This window comes from Syngnathus acus, chromosome 10 (assembly GCF_901709675.1).
Source record: "Syngnathus acus chromosome 10, fSynAcu1.2, whole genome shotgun sequence".
Taxonomy (NCBI): Eukaryota; Metazoa; Chordata; class Actinopteri; order Syngnathiformes; family Syngnathidae; genus Syngnathus; species Syngnathus acus.
In genome coordinates, this window is record NC_051095.1 from 22,427,994 (window position 1) to 22,449,483 (window position 21,490).

Here is a 21,490-nt window from a genome sequence, read left to right on the forward strand (position 1 = left end):
TCCTTACTTTATCGAGGTAACTGTAACTCCAAACCTTCCCGTCCACAAAAGAGCGGGACAGGATGCGGCCATGGGGATCAAACTCAGTTCTCTCGCTCATGCTCCCCCTCTGCAAGCCAACAAGCTGACCGGTGGGTGAGTAGGACACATTGACCACTGCCAGGCTGCTGCTAGGCAACCACATAGCCGGCCGGCCCTGAGCGTCGTACATGATGCGCAGTGTAAACTTGCGATGATCATCGTAAATCTTCTCTGTGCGTGTGTTACGGTCAAAGTCAATGGAGAGGAGGTTGCGACCGTGTGCCTGGAGAAAAGTACACATTTACAAAGAGTGCTTAGATCCATGACTTGAAAATATGTATTTGTACTGTTTAATGCGAGGTTTAAACTCACTCTTAGCTTCCTGCCAAACACTGTAATTTTCCCTTTGGTCTGCTCCTTACGCAGACGCCATTCAATGGAGTTGAGGCCATTGTCTGTGGGAAGTGTGATATTCCTACGACCGATGGTTGGGCTGACATAGCCTGCCAGGATGTGGGGCTCTGTATGAAAACTTATGCCCATTCCATTGGCGTACATCACTCTCAGGGTCCCATTGTTGCACATCTGGTAGTTGTTTCTTACTTGGTCTTTAGAGGGGAGGGGAAAGGTCCATGTCATGAATGATTGCAAGACCATAATACAGTGAGTCCAATGAAGATGGCACGGCAAGTAATATAGAACTGAACATCTCTTTCAGGTAAACAAAATTGTGCAAGCATTCAACTTAAATTGTTTTCACAATGCCATAATTTGCAATAGCAGACACAACCGTGATAGAACTGACATTGTAAGTATCCTATTATTTGTGGTTGTGGCCCTGTGCCTGTCTTTTTTTTTTTGAAATTCATCTATCTTTAACTGTTAATTTTCTGCATTAACATTATTCTTTGTTTTAACCTCTGTCAGGAATATTCAACAGCAATCAATTCCACCAGTGGCTGAATTCTTAATGATCAGTTAACAGACAGCCATGATATGATATATAATATGGTTTTAAATGTGTTCAAAAACTTCATACACAACCACATACTACATGTTCATTTGTGTTATGAAATTGGACCTGCTACATAAATAATTTATCACTAACCTAACTGGATCCTATTCTAACAATCGTATTTGGAATAAAATCTGACATCTCTCTGCAGCCCTCTATAGTCCTTATCACCACTATGTAATGAATCACTGGCAAACACAAGAATGGAATCAGATAAGCCCACGTCTAATGTTGAGCTTAAATTCTCTCTCCCAGGACTGAGAACACACATCTTAATCACAGTGAAGTGACTGAAAGGGAGATAAAATTGTTTTGGGCTCAGTACTATCTGGCGGATAGGAAAGGAGAAGCGTGTTCTTTTTCATTTATAAAAGGTGAGAGGGATCAGCTGGTGCCTCCCTTTGAAACTCCACCATAAATGACAGTAATCCATAAGACCAATTTGTAATAAAGCTCCAGGCGCATTTTAACAATGCCTCAAACTGACAAGTGAATGTTTTTTTCCCACTGACTTGGCAGCAACAGCCCTTAGATAAATCTTTTCTGCACCGTCTGCCTGAACAAGCTCGTAATAAAACAGAAGCAATGGAGACGGAGGAGGGGTGAAAGGGAGAGAAATGAGACCTTGAGGGCTGAGGAGAATTTGCTGCGCAGGAGTTAATGAAGAGAACGAGAAAGAGCAGAAGAACGGGAGATGGTTAAGTGAGTATGTCACCAGAGAGCTGCACTGAAAAGCCACACAGGGTGGTGGAAACCATAAATTACTTACAGCTCTCTGAACATCTCTCTCACCACAACACAGGTGGAGGATCACTGAATACATCTCAATCGTATTCTGCCCAAGGCCTTGGAGCCTTATAGCACATTGTTCGCTGTCACAATACTCACATTGCTCAGAGGGTCAAGTGACAATTCCTTTCCTTGTTCTTCAGCTTTGGCCATATCAAATACAGTAAGCCAAGGGAAAATGGGATCGAGCCGAGAGCTTTATTTTTATCTTTATGCTATGTTTGAAAGATGAATGGGATTCACTATTGATGAATGTGACACTGTGATCATATTCAAATACATAGCATAATAATAAAAAAGGTAATTCAATACGTTCTCTCCAATTCAGCGCCACGAGCCCACATCTACTGTTCACTTGCATTATTTGCATTACCTTGAACCACAGTGTACGAGGCTTCCACAGAGGAAAGGTTGGTGATGACAGTGACGTCGTCATCTCTGCTGGAGCTCTCAATATCGATGGTGATAGAGCGTTCAATTTCACGATGGAGACTCGTAACCATGCCTGTGGGGTACGTCACATTGGTCAGGCGACCCTCGCTGTCGTATCTGAAAGAGGAGACATTTCATGGGATCAATACATGTGTCGAAACAGACTTGGCCTCAAACATTCAGTATCTAAAAGTGGTTAGATGCAGAACCTCAGTGAGCAATAACTTTGACAGGCCTTTTAAGCTTTTGACTGTAATTTAAAATCGGCCACTAGGGTGCAGTATAATACTGCGTAAGCAGTGTTGGACGTGCATGTGGTTCTCTTTGATTACAAGAGAGAGGAGATGCAAAAATACACATAAGTCAACTCACTGGTAAAAGGTGGTCCATCCAGTCTCATCAGCTTTGGTGGCGAGCAGGCCTGTGCTGCCGCTGTAGCCCATGAGAGCCACCTCTTGGCCCATGGCTGACACACTGCGTAGTCCTCCGCTAGGGTCCAGTCCGAGAGTCACCACTTGATTCTCTGGCAGGAGCACCAGCCGGAGCAGGCCGGCTCCCCCTCCCTGGCCGAGGCCTTCCCTCCTTACTTTGACTGTATTGTTGCAATTGTCAACCAGACTTGCCAGTTCTCCGTCAGCACCGTAGGTGAAGTTATAGAGTGGCTCTCCCGTCACAAGACTAATGGTTTGGATGTGCAGCCCCTCCCTATTAAATACATACAGCTCCTGTTCCCTGGGTGATGCCACCTCGTACCGCGCCCCGCCAGATCCCCCAAAAGCTGGGCTAGAGACGGCAGGTCCGGGCCGATTGGCTCGAACTGCTCTGATTCGTATGTTGTTGAGGTCTGCTATGAAGAGCGTCCCGTCAGGGGACACTGCCAGGGAAGTAGGAGAGTTCAAGCCAGCATCTGGGGCATAGCCATCGTCGCCGTAGAAGCAGTTGCAGTTGACGTCATTCTTGCAGTCACAGTCAGAGGCAGCTCCAGCCAGAAGGGAGATTTCTCCGTTAGTGCTAACCTAAAAGACATTGAAGGAAAACATAGTGTCACCACAAAGGAGACAAAAATTGCCACCTTGAGGAATATAAAGAATGCACAAGACAGACAGGACATACCTGTCGAACACGGTTAATCTTTTTCTCATCGGTCTCGGCGATGTAGAGAATGCCAGTGTGAGACAGGGCAATGGCTGTGGCACTCTCAAGGGCAGTGTGGATTGCCAGTTTGCTGAGGCTGTAGTCAATGCCTGGCACTTGGCAATGCATAGGCCGACCTGCTATGATGCTCACCTGTCAGGACAACAATGAAAACATGTTTACAACCTGAAGCGCATTAACTCCAGAAATACATCAAATTAATTTGTCCTACAACGTATGATTTTCATTATTTCCTTCGGGAAAAACGGAATGAATAGCAGCGTTTCAAACAGCATCGTGTTTCACCTTATGTATAGGTTCGGCTGCAGTCGACTATCTCTTGGTTTTGGAGAGATTGTTGTACAAACCTGATGGTTCTCGGTAATGCGCAGAATGACATTGTTCTCCAGGACATAGAGAGAGTTGTCCATAGGGTTCACTGCTAAGTCTGTGGGCCACTCCAGACGTACCTAGCATGCAGATACACAAGTTTAATGTCAGATAATCTACAGTACGAAATACTATGCTAATGGTGACAATTTGAAAAGATGCCAGGTTGTGCCATTATTTTTTAAGTAAGTGCAGTCCTCACTCTCCTATCATCCAGTCATTTATCCGTGGACTCTTTAAAGGTCCCTAAATCAGAATGTCCCTTACCGGTTGGCTGGCTGGCTGCGGTCCACACAATTGTCATAGCTCAGCACTCACAAAGCAGTTAGATCATCATCCATCATGCCATCACCTCTCGCATCTTCCCCACTTCTGAGTGATTCTCTTACCTGGCTCACGTCCATGCTGGTGTCACAGCTCAGTGGTCGCACGGCAGTCAAATCGTTGGCTCCCAGTAAAGTGGAGATGATACCGTTTTGGTCCACCTTCCGGATCATAGTGGCGTCCACAAAGTACATGAGCCCATTTTTATCTACGGCAATACCTGCAAACGCCAGGGGAGGGCTGTGAATGAGGACTCATAACTCATAATTTATGACAGCGGGAGACATCTTAAGTCAATTAAAGCTCAGTCTTTCTACCTGCAGAAAACGGATAGCAGCTCGGACTGCTGATTCGCACAATTTCTCATTGGATAAGGACCAAAGTGATTCAGTGATGGAGTGGCTGCTGAACTTTTTGATAAGTGTTAGTTTTGGGATGAGTCATCAACTGAGGAAGTGAGCTAATGCTGTTCCCAAAGGAAAATTCTAAATTGCAAGTAGCTTTTTTTTAAGGCACCGACTGTTTTCCCACCACCCGCTTTTCACCCCGATACCCGGCCTTGACTTCTTTCTCCATTTGCTCCATTTTTTTCCCCTAAGTGGTGCTGTGTCAGCCTTACTAGTCCAACAGGCGAGCACGCTCCAAAATATCTTCTGTAAGAACAGATGGGGGCACAGCAAAGGGCACACAGCAAATGAGAAACACAGCCAGGGAAAGATAGAGCAAATATTGTAAGCAGAGAGAGTACGTACAGGTGACAGGTAAGAGTGACGCATTCTCTCTTTTTAGCTCTCCAATGAGCTATAACACGCATAGGCACACCTGTGAACCCATTACGGTATATGCTACATGGCAGCATTAGTGTCACTGTAGGGAACTGTGACGATGTGACACCCTTGACAGTTTGGTGTCACTGTTCAAAGATCCAATAATCCACTGAAATGATTCCATTACAGTATTAAGTTTTTCATTAACCTGATTTATGTCCTGCTTTTGTCGTCACCCTGCTAAGTTAAGGACAAATTGTATGTCGAAGAAAAATACAAAAAAAACAAGAGCATCGTGAGCGCACACATCCCCCAAGGCTTAAACATTAGTTCCCTGTTGAAATTAGCAGCTAAATGAATATGAAAAAGGATTTTACTTTTTTAGTGCAATACAATTCATCATATTATTTTGACTTCATCACACTTATGGGTATGATCATGTTGAATGGAGAACTTCATTCTATGAAAAATACCAATCCTTATGAAAACAAATGTTACATCAAAATGAAATGGAAAAGCAACTTCCTTAGCAGAGGTAATAGAAAATTGCAGTACAGCAATCTTCATGCATTGTGCACCAAAATGATCGACACAATGGCTTGCATGAATAAACGCTTTTGCTAAAGTGAAAATAATGAAAACCATTACCCGCAGTTCTCCTCATTCATCATCTGATTACATACAAATCTGAAGAATGAGATCAATCAGAATAAATGAATGTAATGGCGGCTCTGTAATCATGACTAAATATACCGTTTGCCAGCTCCACATGGGCTCATTGCACTTCTGCTGAGCCGCTCACCTTTTGGGCTCATAAGTGTAGCTTCAGTGGCTTTGCCGCCATCGCCGCAGCGTTCATCAAAGGGCAGACACTGCTCTCCCGTCCCAGCCACAACCTCAGCATTGTCAGACAGCAGGCGGCCGCCTGTTAATGAGCGAACTCGGTAAATTCTTCGGGAGTTGGTGTCTGAGATGAACAATGCCCCAGATAACGGATCAACTGCCAGGAAGTACTTATTGGTCGGGTTATTACTGTGGGGATGGAAAAAAACAGTCATCATGTTAGGCTTTAATAGCTTTCATTTTGTATTATAAATCACAGCTTCAAGTATTTTCTCTAGTATTGCAGAGATGTTGGATAAAACCACCCTACCTGTGTCTAAAATCTTTGTTCCTGCAAAGAAGAAACACAAAATAAAGCAATTATTATTCAAAAAGGTCTGAACGCATTTAAATGATAATCCCTTAACATTTTGTTCTTGTCACACTAACATTTACCGTTTTTTTCCGTGTATAATACGCAAAATTTAACTAATTTATTGTCCTAAAATCTGGGGTGCGCATTATACATGGGTACAATTTTTAAAAAAAAAATTTTTTTTAATTTAATTTTTTTTTTTTTTTTTTTTTTTAAAGAAAATCATGGTACTGGTACGAGTATTGATTTATGTATTGTTCTCTTCTTGTCATGTTGTGAAAGAATGTGGGTTGAATAAATACCGAAAGAACAATAGTGTGTTTGTACTGTGCTCTGGTCATTTCGTCAAAGAAGGGATAATAGTCCTCTTCTCTTCTTGACTGACAATGAATGTGATAGTTTAATACAATCAGCAAATAACAAAATGCGTATTACAGGTAATATTTTATTTGACAACACTTTGCCTTGTTCCTTTCGTCTCTGCTGTTCACTTCAAACACGCTCCATACGAACGCAATGCTCTCGTATCAGACGCTTGCTCGATCACCTGCTCGTTTGCTGTCACAATGTACCCTACACAAATCCGAAACATTTGTTGCGGCTCCGAGTCACGACGAGGGGCAAGTTTTGGTTTCCAAGGGTGTTATTATTCCTCTTCAACGTCTCTCCCATACAGAGCCGCCTTTTTCACATGTCCGCACGTCACTTTCCTCTCTTTTCAGCTGATCGCGGTGGTGCCTTTATGGGCAGTCGGAGAAATCAACGCCAACAAAAAAAATACATCCAGCCTAGTTAAGACCATACCAAAGACTATAAAAATGGGACCCATTGCCTCCCTGCGTGTGTGACGATCATTGGGACTTTAAAAAAAAAAAAAAAAAAAAAAAATTGGGTGCGTATTATACATGGGTACAGGCTTTTTTCCAGCATCAACATGCCATTGTTAGGGTGCGTATTATACATGGGGGCGTATTATACACGGAAAAAAACGGTACTTTAATGTGCTGTTTTTACCTTAATTCTAGGATGCCAGTCGTGTTCATTGATGGAAAAACCCTGCGTACAAAGTTGAGGTCCCCCACGTAGAGACTGCCATCGATGCCCATCGCCAAGGCAACCGGTGCGAGCAGCTTGTTGCCATCCGCAAGGCCATTACAACTGGGGCAGGAGATGCTACGTCTGCGACCGTTGCCCATAACGCTGCTGATAACAGGAGGCTGCTCCGTCACAAAGATGTTTTCTCCGCTTCCCTTATGGACAATGCCTGCACATGCAGAAAATAAAGATCATAAGTGGTGGCTTCACACATCAGTGAGTGCTATTCAAATATTTTCAAGATTATAAATATAATAAATTGTTCAATTTTTTTTTTGTCTATATTGATTGTTCCACGCTATTTATGAGCAAATTGGGAGATCTCCACCACACACACCGCAGAATCTTGTCTACCTGCGCCTTGATCAAATCCACTAAAATCCCTGCGGCCACCACTGCAGAGCTGCGTTTTGCGAGTCTAAAATCTAGTCTGCTTTTTGTGACCAATTTTCCACGTGACCATCTGTCAGTACGCCCCACGAGGCGTGACGCAGTCGCAAACTCAGTAAACTCGACTTTTCCCGGCACAATGAAGACGCATCCGTTTTTATGCCGAGTGCAGAGGTTTCATTACGCACCATTGCACCGATGATATGACTAGCTATGTAGCTAACATTTCAAAGGATACACATTGCATATTTAATTGAAATGAAATTAAATGACTTGGCACACTTTGATGTCGTATAGCATGAGTGGATATGAAACCAAGCAGAAAAAAATCGTAACTGTCGAGGAGAAACTATCATCTGCAATTCACATATTTCAAGCAGTGTTAAGGTGAGACTGACACATATTTGGAGTAACTCTAAAGGTCTCATAAAAAGTCAACTGAATCTGAAGATAAAGTCTCCACTAAGTATGCTTGCAATACTTACTGCTTCGTGCGTTGAGTATATGGTGCTTGTCCAGTGACCAGCCACCGAGATTAGTGGAATCCAGTTCATAACCTTGCAACATGACAGTCCTTTTCTCCCATAAAATGAGACTTGCACATGACTCGTACTCGTAGCCCACAGACACTGCGTATTTGAAAGTTAAGGAAACAGAAGAAATAGGTGAGACAAAGAAAAGTGCTGGATCAATACGAAAAAAAAATACAGCAAAACCTCACCCCACCAAAGCTAGTTAGCACCTGTACCTAACTCTGCAATAACACCTTGCTAACACTCTCAAATGCTGCTAAATCAATCGGAAATTGTGTTAATTGGATTGATTGCCTGGAGGACCTTTAAAATTACAGGCCATATTGACTGTGTTAAAAACAAAAAAAATTCTGCTCAGATTCACAATCGAGGATAGCAAAGGGTAAAATAGTAGTAGGTTGGGCTGAGTTGAGATGCTGTATTTATTTAAGACAGACGCCACTGCTTTTGAGGAAATACAGTATTGGATGGAAAAATGTGGTCACACGCTAACTCCCATTTGAGTCTCGGAGACAGGGTTGTTTCCAATACGTCTAATCCTTTCACAGCTAACAGCAGGGGTGCAGTAAATGGGAGCAAAGTGACCCAGGACCCATGATTGACAGGGGCTCAAGAAAATAGACCTTTTAATTTGTGACTTTAAAGTGCCGGGGCAGGGGTGGCTCCCTTTTCCAACAATATCATACCTATGATCATATCTGATCACAGGAAAATCGACAGAACCACAAAGATGCTTGATAGGAGTTGACGTTCCTGGAAAATTATGCATCAAGAGGTAAAAGGGTTTCCCCAAATGAAGCGCTTTAATGATTATAGTCAACGGTGGTGGTGTCTGTGCTTTCTTGGGCTGACAAGTGATTGTGACAGCAGAATGTAATATCAGCGAGGACTCCGCGTGCTGCTAACTCACTCTGATAGCTAATAACCCTTCTCCAAAGTTCCGGCTGACTGGTTGAACCAAATGTAGTCTCAATGAAAAATAGACATAGGAGAAAAGCCCACTTAACTGTGGCTATACTGCAAAATGGATTGAGGCTGAGTTTCTGGTGTATAATCTCTCTTTCAGGTTCCCTAATTAGAACTCTCTCACCCTGTCATACCCCGTATGTCATTCCTGGCAAAGTTTCTAATCTTCTGAGTATGTGCAAGGTTTGGAAGAAAAAAAGCCCTGGCCCCTTTGCAACTAAAATTCCTTTCGTCCCCTATACTCACCCACAGCCTCGGAAAGCCCGTAGACCCTCTGTCCGTATGCATCAGTCTTATCCCAGATGTAAGTGTAGGCCAAATTAGGCGAGGCATGGAACCACTTCTGAAAGAGGTGACCCTCCACCGCCACCATAAGGTGAACTTTGAGGAGACCCATGGACACCACGGCAGGGGTCATGGTCACCTTGAGCAGGGAGCGGTAGCCCTGTGTCCTCGAACTTAGGTAGCACAGCTTTAGACTTGTGCCAGGCAGCTCGATCTGCTCATGCAGCACCTGGAAGACACAGAGAGGAGATGACAAGAGAAAGGGATTAGGGGAGGCATTAGCGAGAGGGGGGAATAATGAAGGTCACGGTTCCACTGACGGCTGAGGGACAGAAGCAGGGAAAATATAAGGAAATAGAGAAGGAGGAAACGAGGGAAAGAGGGAATCTTTTGAAGCGAAAGTAGAAAGAGAGCCATGAGGCAGGCATAAAGAGGAGCGGGAAAGGAGCGGGGGAACCCGAAGGAGGATTAGCCGGCTGCCAGGGGTCAGTGGTACTGCACCTGTGTCTCCGGTATGATGGGTTTCTCCCCTGGCTTGGAGCTGAAGAAGGAGGAGAGAGGGGAGGCAATCACAAGAGGATCAGGCCTGATGAAGCCACTCAGGTCACAGCCAGGGATTGTGTTCTCTTCTGTCTTAAGCACCACAGTGTCCATAGCATAAAACTGGCTCCAGGGCAGCCACACGGTGCGCTCCTGGCTCAGGAAGGGGGCACGTTCGAATCGCAGGGTCAGTGATGCACCACCATTAGCTATCAGGTCAAACCTGGAGAGGTTTGCAAGGAGAGGACGGCAATGAGGTACAGATGGGGAGCGCTGCAGAGGATGAAATGTTACACGGACTAAAACATGACAGTGCTTCTCCTTCTTATACAATAAGTACACTGCTGCTTTAGGAATAATTCAACAAACAAACCCTGGAATAAAAGTGAAATACATAAATCCGTCTGAAGGCAAGATTCAAGAATGTCACGTATTTCTCTTTCAAATTTTCTCAGCTGTTCTTCTTGCTGCGAGTTCATTGTAAAGATGGAGATAGAAAGCGGATCTTATTGTAAGGATAAACCGCAGGAGGTTTGTTTCTGGAAAGGCTGTGAACAGGTGACTCCTAACAACTGCAAGAGAATAGCATTATTTTATGACACATTTATACCGAAGCCTATGAAACTGCCCCTGAAAGCCAATGTCACTTGTTATGATAACACACGTTTGATGTTCGGATGTTTCAACATCACGTTCATCAAACTGAAGAATGCTGCAAAGAAAGCACTGCGGAAGGGGAGAACAATGCTCAATTGACCTAAGAAAAGAAAATCAGAATTTGTTTAATTTATAAGTGGAGGTCCCTCTGAAGAACAAATAAATTTGAATTAGATTCAGCCACAGCCTTATTCAAATCCAATTCAACTTGTAGGAACCCACGTGACCCTGAAACCACGTCATTTCTGCAAAAGGAAAGGAAAAGAACTCCCGAGGGTAAGTTAACAAATTAAATACAAACGTCAACAAATGCAAATTCAAGAAGTAGCATCTAGTTAAACGATTGTTGAAGAACGTTTGAATAAGCACAGCTCAGGATGAAATGTTTCATGGGAACAATTGTAGCAATGTTGAGTGGCTTCAGTTCCAATTTTAAACCTCTTCAAATACGAATTTTGTCAATGGTGTCAATAATAGGAAACTTACATTTGGCCTGAAATTGAGCCACCAGATAGTAATTCATGTAGGAATATTCACAAGAAATTCTAATGCTGTCCTTCGCTCTACTTATTTCTTGCCATGTTGAATCAATAAGCATTTTCCCATGAGATTGCATTCTGTATATGCAATCATAGTCTGTCAATCTGGTGAATTAGAATTTAACCCAATGTAATGCAATTTAATCTCATCCAATTGTATCAAATTTAATGAGGTAGTTTCTAGTGTTCAACAAGGATGTCTAGTGTACATACATTCCATCCTGTCGCGTCAGCGTGTATCCATAGTGGGGGTAGTTGACAAAAGACACGTTCACCCCCACCAGAGGCGTTCCATCTGTCGTCAACACCTGACCCCGGATAAGAGATGCCAAACTGGAAAAAGACAAAAGAGAGAGAAGGGTGGGTAATGGATGAGCCAAACCATTTATCATTTCATTTGATTAATTGCCCCAGCTTTCAATTATTTAATTTGCCCTTTTATCTATGTCACTGGTTTTCGACCACTTATTAATTAGCCACTATCAACAGTCCCTGCAATCTAGATTACTTCCCGTCAATCTCATAAACACACTGTGATGACAATGATGATGAATATGCATAGATAGAACACACCTCTTTTTTTTTTTAATCACTTTTACATCAAGGACTGTCGTGTAAATGTGTATTTTCTCTTTCTATATGTATATATTTATACATTTTTTTATACATATATATAAATACACATCTAATCTCTTAAAACTGCAGAAGCTACTCCTGCTTTCGTCTCTTGGAAAATATGAATTTATGAGCATACACCTAGAAGTTCGACTCATCGTGAAACCACACTATATCATTGTAAATCCCCCCAAAGGCTGGTGGTATTCTCAACATATACTCATGGGCGTATGGAGGTACTGGTGTTGTTACTTCCAGTCAACCTTTCCCTGTAGCCCCAATTGAGAGCTACATCTGTACTCCCAGTGGACATACTTCTCGACGGCGTATTCACCAAGGTAATTTGTTCCTTGCCATTCTTTTTTATGTAATATTCATGAAGAAAATCATATGGAGCTAGAAAATGGAAGAGTTGGAAACCCCAGAATGACGTTTCTACGCTCTTGTCATTTGTTTACCCTGACAGCTCTTAGTAATACAATCAAATAATCAACACAGTCCCAACCAAAGTGGCACAGTTTGTTTATTTGCATCTTAAACAGTGCAGCCTTGATTGCATTAGAGGTAACTACGGTCAAATATGCTACAAAAATATATTGAAAGGCTAAGTAAAAAAAAATTCTATCGCAACGATATGTCCTACCCCAATTCAACATCACATGTTCAAACCCAGAAACAAACGCGCTGTGACATTTGAAATGCGAACCCAAGGGCACTTTGATGGCAATTTCAGTTGACAGTAGGGGGCGGTGCATGATTCATGTGATTAATTTTTATTCCACAAAGCAGATTTTTTGTCCCGAGTTCCCCTGTAAAAGATTACCTGCATTGCATTTAAAAACTTAGTTCTGAGTATGAAGAAAGTAAAACCCATGGTATAAATTATTTCTATCACCTTTCGGAAATGATTACCTTCCGAAGAATTGCTGTATTTGGTAGTTTGGTAAGAAGGTGCTGTGAGTGAGACTAAAATGTCCTTGTCAGAGTGATTGCTCATGCATTGAATGTTGACTTCTAGAAACAGCTACAAGTTGAACCACAGCCATTTTGCACCAAGAGGAAACATTTGAAGCGGCGCTGGCATCTGAAAAGAATCCCAAGGTAAGAGACCCAGATGGAGAGATTACACATCTTAACTGGCTCGGAAATTCCTTTAGGTCTCTCAGGAGAATGTGCCATTACTGAACTGTTTTATCTTATCTGGTCTGCTGCCACTGTGACCAGAGTCCAGATAATTGTGGATGGGTATGTGACACTGATGTACTATAGCAACAGGTGCAGGTTTTGTTTGTAGATTTTGGTTTTAATGGTTAAACTTATTTTCTTTGAATGAAATATATCGCTAGGCAGTCAGTTCTGCATGAAAGGAAAAGCTCCCCAGTCAGTGACATAACAACCACAAAGGACAACTGGAACAGCTACCAACATATGGAGATACATTTAGAGAAAGGAAGGTTCAATGGAAGTGAAACACCAGATCAGTGTTTGACGGTTCTTTCTCACCTGGAGTTGAACGGGTTTTCTCCAGGAATGACATGGGTGCCATCTCGTGACACGAGCATCTTAACACGGTCGTAGAAGGAGTGGACACGGGTCTGGGCCAAAGGGATCTGTTGAATGACTTGCAGAGGGTCCCTGGAACCCCGGCACAGTGGACTGTTTTGACAGGGACTCTGGATACAGCAATCTGGGTCCATGCAGTCGGTTAGTCCATCTGACAGAGAGGCGTAAGCAACAATGAATCTGTTGCAATGAATCAAAACTAATTCTATACAAGCTTGTCAGTATTTTAACAAATACATGTGATCATTGTGAATAATGGCTTCATGTTTATCTTAATTTATGAAATCATTTTTTTAACTCTACGTAAAATTTCTTTATTTTGTAGAAAATGGAAATCAATATCCCTGCATGTTTTTTTAGCTGCTCGCCCTTGATCACCTCCTTCGTTGTCCTTGTTGTCGGCGCAAGAGGTCTCCATGGCAACACTGCACCCAGGGCCCCTCCAACCGGTTTGACATTCACAATGCCAACTCTGCTGTCCCATGGTGCATTGCCCATTCCCATTACATAGGTTAGGACAGCCATCTGGGTAGGATAAGGAGCAAGATAAGAGAGGTCCAGGCAGGTGGGATGATGACAGAGAGGCAGGATGAGGTTTTACACGAAGTCTTATGCAATTGGACATGTGCTCTGTCGAGTTACATGGTGGATAGGATGGTAAAAGATGGTGCGTGAGTGTGTATTGGATTTGGCCCAGACGAATTGGCTAAGATGAAATTCCAAATTTCAAAGCTTGACATGGAAGACCTGAAGAAGGGGGCCTGAGTAGGGGTTACTTAAAAGTTACTTCTTCAAAATTAACTATTGTTAATTGGTAAAGGGGAATTTGTTGGTTGAACCAGTAAACCTCCATTCCCGTTCCAAATTTCACCAGAAGATGGTGCAAAAGTCAGATTGATCTAACATAGTAAATTAATAGTTTAAAAAGTCATCGATTAGATGAAGACTTGTTCTGAGGCACAGCAACACACAATTTTGGATTATGTTATATTATTTTGTTTTGCTATAATATACTTTGAAACTGCTTGAATATTTTAATTTGCTAACTAGGGAAGCCCATGCTCATCGTTAGGCAATGAGAATGAGACATGTTAATCACAGTTAGAGTAAGCTGCAATATACTTTATTTTATTCTGCTTTGCAATATTGTATAGTTAGTAGCAACTTGAGCAGCATCATAGCACTGATGTTTCATTTACACATGAATGTATTAAGAGTTGAGTAAGGACAAGGGGCTGACAGTGATACCGTGGGTGGAAGACTGCAATCCCACGCTTGAGCTTGACCTAGAGGTCACCAGCTTGTTAAAATATGTTTTGAAGATGCTTGAATGTTTTAACCTGCTGATTAAGAGAATCCACGATCATAGTTATGATTATGTGTTAAATTGACTATTGTGTTATTATTGTCAGGATGTTTGATCAGTATCAAACATGTATCTAATATTGATGTTCCATTTACACATGAATGTATGAATGTGAGCGAAGACAAGGAGGCGGAAAGGGTTAATGGTGATACTAAGTGGTGGAAGACTGAGGTCCCACATATGAGCGTGACCTCGGTCACGTTCATCCAGTTGAAGCCTAAACAAAATGCTGTTTGACGGAACACAAGTCAGAGAAAAAACATTTGCAAATGTCACGTTGATGGACAGTTGACAAGATTTGGGAGTGGGAAACAGGATGAAGCATCCCTGAGAAAATTGTTACTTCCGTGAGAACATGGTCACCTCATCTGGTTGAATCCGGTTGAGACCGGCCGAGATGCAGGTGCAGTCTATTCTGGAAGCATTTGGGTCATCTGAGGCCAATGTATGACATCATGGAAAAAAACTGGTACGTGACCTAGCAGGCATAGTACCCACGAACTGGACTGGTATAAAAGGTTCGTTCAGACAAAGAGCATCGCTCTCTCTCGCCCGGTGGGCTTTCCCCGTCAGGGGTATGGCCCCTGCGGCTACTGCCGTGGGTCGAGAACGCCGATTAGACAAAGATAGATTTCATTCTTTCTGAGATTAACCCTAGGTCCGTTAAAATGAATTTATACTATCTTCAAATTGGACTTAGTCAAATTTTAAGCTCAAAGACAGGCGAGGAGATGCAGACCTTGGTGCAGGAGAGAGGAGCCATTATTAGGGCGTCGTCATCTCCATTCTTTAGGCCAGCCTGTTCTTTTAAACAGAATTCGGATTTTGGAACAAGGAGAACTGATCACTCGACTTTTCCACCAAACAGCATTTTAGACCTCTAGCCTCTTACCCTTTTTTACTATATTTTTGAGTTTTCAATCGAGAGAACTTCGAGACTGAATAATTTTTGCTCTATTGAGAATGGTGAGTGGAAATTATTGTTAATTGTTCGAACAATTGAAACTTGTAATTCTCTTTCTTGCTTATTCATTAAATTTCTACTTTATAATCATTTAATTTCGATGAATGAGTATTTTGATCTTTTATGCTTTAAATCTCTTTTGTTTCTCTATCATAGTCATACTTTAAACCGTTCAGTTCTTTATTAAATGAAGACAGCTTTAATCCTTGACATCAGGGAGTGTCAGAATCTGGTTCGAAACCGTTAACTTAAACTCAGCTAGTGTGAGTGTACGCTAGTGAAAATAAACGAGTTCCCGCGGTCTTAACAAAGACAGCTAAACTATTCCGAGCGGATAACAAAAGCAACAATCTTGATAGGAAAGGAGAGCCGCTGAAACGGCCGCGATCGAGGAGATCCGGGGTCTCGACAAAGTAGTTACTCAACCCTCGGGTTTCTTTAATTTCAGCGGGACCGGCGTCTGGAAATGATGGAATTAATCTAACAATAGATTAGTTACCTGAACAGCGGTTAGACTCGGAACGAATCTTCTTTCCGTACCGGCTTAAATCAATTCTCGTCTTCCCTACAGACTGCGTTACTGCAGAGGGGCTAAAGTACAGAATTTTACCCTTTAAACGGAGAGCCGGTCACTTACATCAGATAAGTGCACGATTGACAGCTCACGTGGTTTGATTGACAGATGAGATTCATCAAAAAGTACATGGTAGAATGGTGTAAGTATCTATCGCTCAATAACCCAATTCATCACCTCAATTTGAATATAAACAATGTTTTACGATTTGTAACTGTTGTGTATCCTTCTATCAATCTGTTCGTTCCTCTCTCACTTCAGAATCAGTGCATGTAATGGGATTTTGATGGCCTGGGAGTATCACTTTCAGATGGGACAATACAAGTGTATTCAATTAAATGTGAGTATTTGCATGCATGTGTATGCATAAATGGGCGCATCCTGCATAACATGAATTTTGACTGCTCTAACCTAAGACCCTAGCCAAGAGTGCTTTGCCACTAGCATTGCAAAGCTATCATCAATTTAACGAGATTGAGTGAAAATCAGATATTCAAAGCAATAAGGACTTTGCATAATTCAATACGGGTTGTCAAAGGATGAATAATGGAAACAAAGTGACGACAACATGGGGCAACATGTCAAAAAGCGCTACTATATACATTGTGTCCTAAGGGTAAACTGTATAAGAACACCACCATGAAAATAAATTGTGTAGTATTACAATGGAACTCCAGAGATGACCATTTTTACACAGTTATCATAGACTCAACCGATCGTTACCAGTATTGTTATGCTATTTAACAATGTAAAAAGATAATGGGAGCATTGCAACACGTTTTATTTTGAAAACCAAAATTATAAAATCAGCAGCCCCTGTAGATTGATTGAACAATAGACTTTGCAAAGAGCAACAACCTGTAGTTTTTCGAACTCAAAGGGCTCTCTATTTGCAGACAGACAGGAGCGGTCAAGCGTATAAACTGGCACATCTTGATTTTTTTGTGACAGTGCAAGTCTTGTTTAGCGGTCTGGCAGACGGAGGTATTTCATTCACAAATATGTATGTGTGTTTCGAACCCTCAAAATCATCGGGTGGGTTGGGAGTGAGGGTTGCTCTGAAATGGGCATGAACGATCCAGGTGGAAGTCTGTGCCCAAGTTACTTGGCTGTGTATTTGCCTGTGGAGGTCTGCTTGCAGTTCCTCATGAACATACTATGCATATTTGGGTCTCCAGCAAATCAAGTTCTGCTTTCCGACATGTCAAGGAATGATCCTCTCGCGTGTCAATTTTAAAGGGAACGAGCAGAGCTTCTTCCACTGGTTGTGCTCACAACCAAAACAGTGCAAAACACCCGTTTCTCACTGGGCCAAGCTGCATGCGTCTGTGAAAATACCAAGTGGCCTAGTCCGCCCATGCGCAGATTTACGCCAAATTCGCACTGGGCACAAATACAGAGCCCAAGCACTTTATCCAGGCGTTAGTCCTTCCTGCTTGAGGCTCCAGACCAAGCTGTTTGGTGTTGGAGGGATACCAGAGATTTGTAATTTTAGGACATCCAATCCTTGGTTCTTGTTAATGATATTTATAAATACATATTAAGATTTTTTAAAAAAGGAGAAAGGAAAAAAACAAAAGTCAATTTCACTTGTATGTGAAACAGTATTGCCTTTCAGTGAGCCTCCAAAACAGCCATCCAAGTTACGAAAAATGTAAATTGCAACTTTCCAGCTCTGACTCAAAAATGTATTTCACATTCTACCTTTCAGGAAGAGTGAAATACATCATGACACTCAATGACAATGTTTTCTCCAGCAGGAAAAAGAGTGATTTCCGCAATCCATAAGGAAACAAGTCTTCCCCAAGAGAGGATGGCAGGGTTGACCGATAAAAGATGCACACTTTCACACTCCGTTCCAAACACACGCACGCACGCACGCACGCACGCACACACACACACACACACGCACACACAGTCACACTAGATACGAGCTTGAATAGTGTGACGGCACAGAGTGAGAAGGGCAGACTGACTGAATGAGAGATTATGAAAATGAAATGCTTTTCATGGAGTCCTTCTCTGTAGATTAATGAACACATTTTCAGTCAAGTCGCAGTACAGGGTTTTGCCCTCTAACAAATCGCTACGTCAATAAAGCCATGCATTATGAATATAAATAGTCCAATCTAATAGTGGCAGCAGCTAAATTAACAAGCGTTTTTCCTCGATTGGCATTCTATCATATGTCCACCAAACCACCAGCAGATGAGAAAAAAAGTCAACAAAGGACTTTGAGAAAAACAATGAGCCATCTTGTTTGAACAAGAAATAATTTTGTGAACGGACAGGGCGGGGAATGGTTAACGACCTTTGTTTTTTAAATCTATAATTATTATTACTAGTTTCTGCATCAGCGGACCATTCATGATTATGAACTATCAGGCTGAACTACTTTGTGGCTCAGCATTGAACTGAAAGAACAAAGGCAGTTAGCAGTGATTGCCTATTAAATGCAGTTGCCATTTAAAGTAGTGATACTTATGAAAACTAGACAGGACAATCCATAGCGGGCATTGATCGGCTTGCCTGGGCAGGCCAACATGGGGATGCTCTCTCTTTAATGCCAGGCCTCAGTCAATACCCACTCATACTAACTAGAATAAAGTGGGATTTTCAGAAACTATTAACGCCTCCCTCCCCACTAATGGAGCAGTTCTCCAAAATCCCCTGATAAGAAGAGCAAAATGCCTCTCCTTATGGGGCACACCCGCGCTTCTGTGGTTGGCTGTGTGTGTCAGGGTGTATGAACAAAGATCATTTTTAAGGAGTGAGGGAGACGATGAAACAGACCGATAGATAGAAAGAATGAGAACAAAGTGCACAAAAGAAAGTTAAACTTCACTGTGATAAAAAAAAAAAAAAATCAGCATTGACTTTTTTCGGCCGCCCCTATTCTAAAGGTCGTACAGTAAAGGTCATACATATACTGTCGGAACTGCTGCATAAAGGTAGATCCGATAACACTGCACTTTAACAGTGACATTCTAAGCAAGCTGTAACATATATTCCTTTAGCTCATGTAGTTGAACTGTCTCCATTTTGCTTCATTTGTTTCACTAATTACTTCTGCTCTATCTTTAACCCTGGCCTTTAACTTTTTTTTTCTTTTCCTGCACTGGATTTTCATATAAGCTTTTGCATTAAGTGCAGAAGATGAGAGGACCCTCTGATCGGTGCTCTGGGGACTCGTACTGCCACACAGTCTGCACTGAACCTGGCATCAGTTCAGATGACAAGCTCTACCTGTAAGGCAGGGGTTGATAACAAGCTTAAATACTCAAAGAGTCATTTCATCTCAGACAGGAAAAAAAATTGCTGAAGCCAAAAAAACATATTGATATCAAACGTGATCATAACAAAGCATCTTTTTAAGAAACTGGGTGTAAAAAGAACAACAAAAAACTGTCGCATTAAGAAATCAGTGAGCTGCTACCAAGGACATGCAATTTTTTCTGTAACAAAAACATTCTGAAAGAAGTTGCTTGGTTGAGGCTTGCTTTCAAATTAAATAGTCATTGTCTTTTTGAGTCAATTGTGTTGAAGCTGAAAGTGGGGGAGAGATGCTGATGGAGAATGAATGCGCCTTTCCCGATTTGCGAGTCCAGTTTACTGCTGTGGAGCATAAAGTGTGTAACCAATTTCAATTAAAAAGTAATATAAATATATTTATATTTGCAAAATAATAGCTAATTAAAAATGTTTAGTGTGATTTCTACTCCTGTTGTCACCGCGGTAAGACGTCACCTTCATCTTCACGATTGTAAACTGTCATCTGTTACTTGAGGTTACACGACTGATGTTTGTGTTTAAAATAGTTCATGTAGGGCGTGTCATGCGTTTTCTACTTTCTTTGGAAATGCTTTTATTAATCCATGGTTCGAACTAGTAAAAAAAAAAAAATCAACAAATCTTGCTGCCAGTTGTAGCACATAAGCAGCTGCGACGCATATTTTGAGCTGCATGAAGGTTAATAAATCAGTAACATTTTGTTTTTAATATTAGAAGAGCAGCATAATTGTCAAATTGAGACTAGCATTTGAGAAACAAACAGGCTAAGAATAATTAGAGAGCCACATGCAATAAACAACACAATATTAGTGATCCTACAAGATTTGTTAAAGCTGTAAATCGAACCAGGTGAATTTATTGAAGAGGTCTAGAATTCAAGCAGAAATTGGATATGTGCATACTGAGAAAATACTGCTCTGACCATGAAAGGTGCCTCAAATATCCAAATACAAAGGCACACAAACAATCAAAAGCTCTGCAATTTTTGCATCAGCTGCCTATGAATTTTTCCAATTACTTCAAATGTTCTTTCCGCCTTTCATCGTTTTCTCCTTTTGTGAAGCAGCACAGCTTCACGTAATACATGACTCGAATACCAAAGCTATTTATTAGTAGATTCTTGTGTATTTGTGTTACACGGGAACACTCTCACATGCATGCACATCCACACTTTGACAGCACAGCGCCTCAACACTGCTGAGACCACACTCGGCTCTACGGCAGCCCACATCAGGGCTCAATGACACCAGACTCCTGCAGTAGTGCACTGCGACAACAGGGAGTGCACTACATGTAGGCAGTTATCATTGAGGCTGGCACCCTAATCTACGTACGTACAGATAGCGCCACAGAGTCTACGGAGCCAAGCCAGGCCAAGAACCCACAAATGGAGCAGCTAGCTTCTACCACCACAGGCTAATGAGCAAAACACCAGAGTCAAGATACGGTACCTGCTTTGTCAACCATGCTCCCATGGTCTGCAGTGGGAGAAAACGTGCAAAAGGTAAGAGATGGGGAGAATTGAAAAGGAAATGAATAAATCGATGCAAGAAACACCATGCAGAGCTGAAATGAACAACGGGCAAGCTGAGATAAGCTGTGAGTGTCTGCTGCTGGTGAAGTTTGCACTGCGCCAAGCTGAGGCCTGACAATTCTTTCATCTCAGGCTGATGCCGCAGTCAAAGCTGCCCTACTTTCTGATGGGGAAAATGAGGAGATCATAAACTGCTATTCCCCTGTGCTTTCCTATGTGTCGGAGTGAGATGTGTTTGAGTGCATGTAAGTGTTGGGCTTATGTGTGTGTGTGTGTATTAGGTAGCAATCACAGCGCTGGCGGTGACAGCAAAATGAGACATTGCCACTAAAAGCACTATGGGTGAATCCAAACAATCTGGCACTCATCCATCTGGAGTGACAGTGATGTCAATATGCGACATTAATTGATTGACATTGGGTGAAACACAAATACGCCAACCATTCACATTTTTTGACATCACTGGAGTGAAAAGTTTCACCTTTTATCAAATAAACCTGCTGTTTGG

At 42.1% G+C, this 21,490-nt stretch overlaps 1 protein-coding gene across 9 annotated transcripts in view; it reads right to left on the reverse strand.

Moving 5' to 3' along the window:
• tenm2 (teneurin transmembrane protein 2) overlaps window positions 1-21,490 on the reverse strand; it is a 216,853-nt gene that overhangs the window by 5,647 nt on the left and 189,716 nt on the right. For 7 of the 9 annotated variants that reach the window (XM_037262352.1, XM_037262350.1, XM_037262351.1 and 4 more), the window contains 17 exons: window positions 20,900-20,926; window positions 13,632-13,778; window positions 13,194-13,404; window positions 11,289-11,408; window positions 9,841-10,102; window positions 9,301-9,568; window positions 8,041-8,184; window positions 7,085-7,334; window positions 6,026-6,046; window positions 5,675-5,904; window positions 4,171-4,325; window positions 3,760-3,861; window positions 3,371-3,544; window positions 2,630-3,273; window positions 2,199-2,374; window positions 394-629; window positions 8-304 (listed from right to left, as the gene is read on the reverse strand). In XM_037262352.1, coding sequence (XP_037118247.1) covers window positions 8-304; window positions 394-629; window positions 2,199-2,374; window positions 2,630-3,273; window positions 3,371-3,544; window positions 3,760-3,861; window positions 4,171-4,325; window positions 5,675-5,904; window positions 6,026-6,046; window positions 7,085-7,334; window positions 8,041-8,184; window positions 9,301-9,568; window positions 9,841-10,102; window positions 11,289-11,408; window positions 13,194-13,404; window positions 13,632-13,778; window positions 20,900-20,926 — 3,464 coding nt within the window. The remainder of the gene's footprint in view (window positions 1-7; window positions 305-393; window positions 630-2,198; window positions 2,375-2,629; window positions 3,274-3,370; window positions 3,545-3,759; window positions 3,862-4,170; window positions 4,326-5,674; window positions 5,905-6,025; window positions 6,047-7,084; window positions 7,335-8,040; window positions 8,185-9,300; window positions 9,569-9,840; window positions 10,103-11,288; window positions 11,409-13,193; window positions 13,405-13,631; window positions 13,779-20,899; window positions 20,927-21,490) is intronic. The other 2 variants (XM_037262353.1, XM_037262349.1) reach the window with 1 other exon arrangement.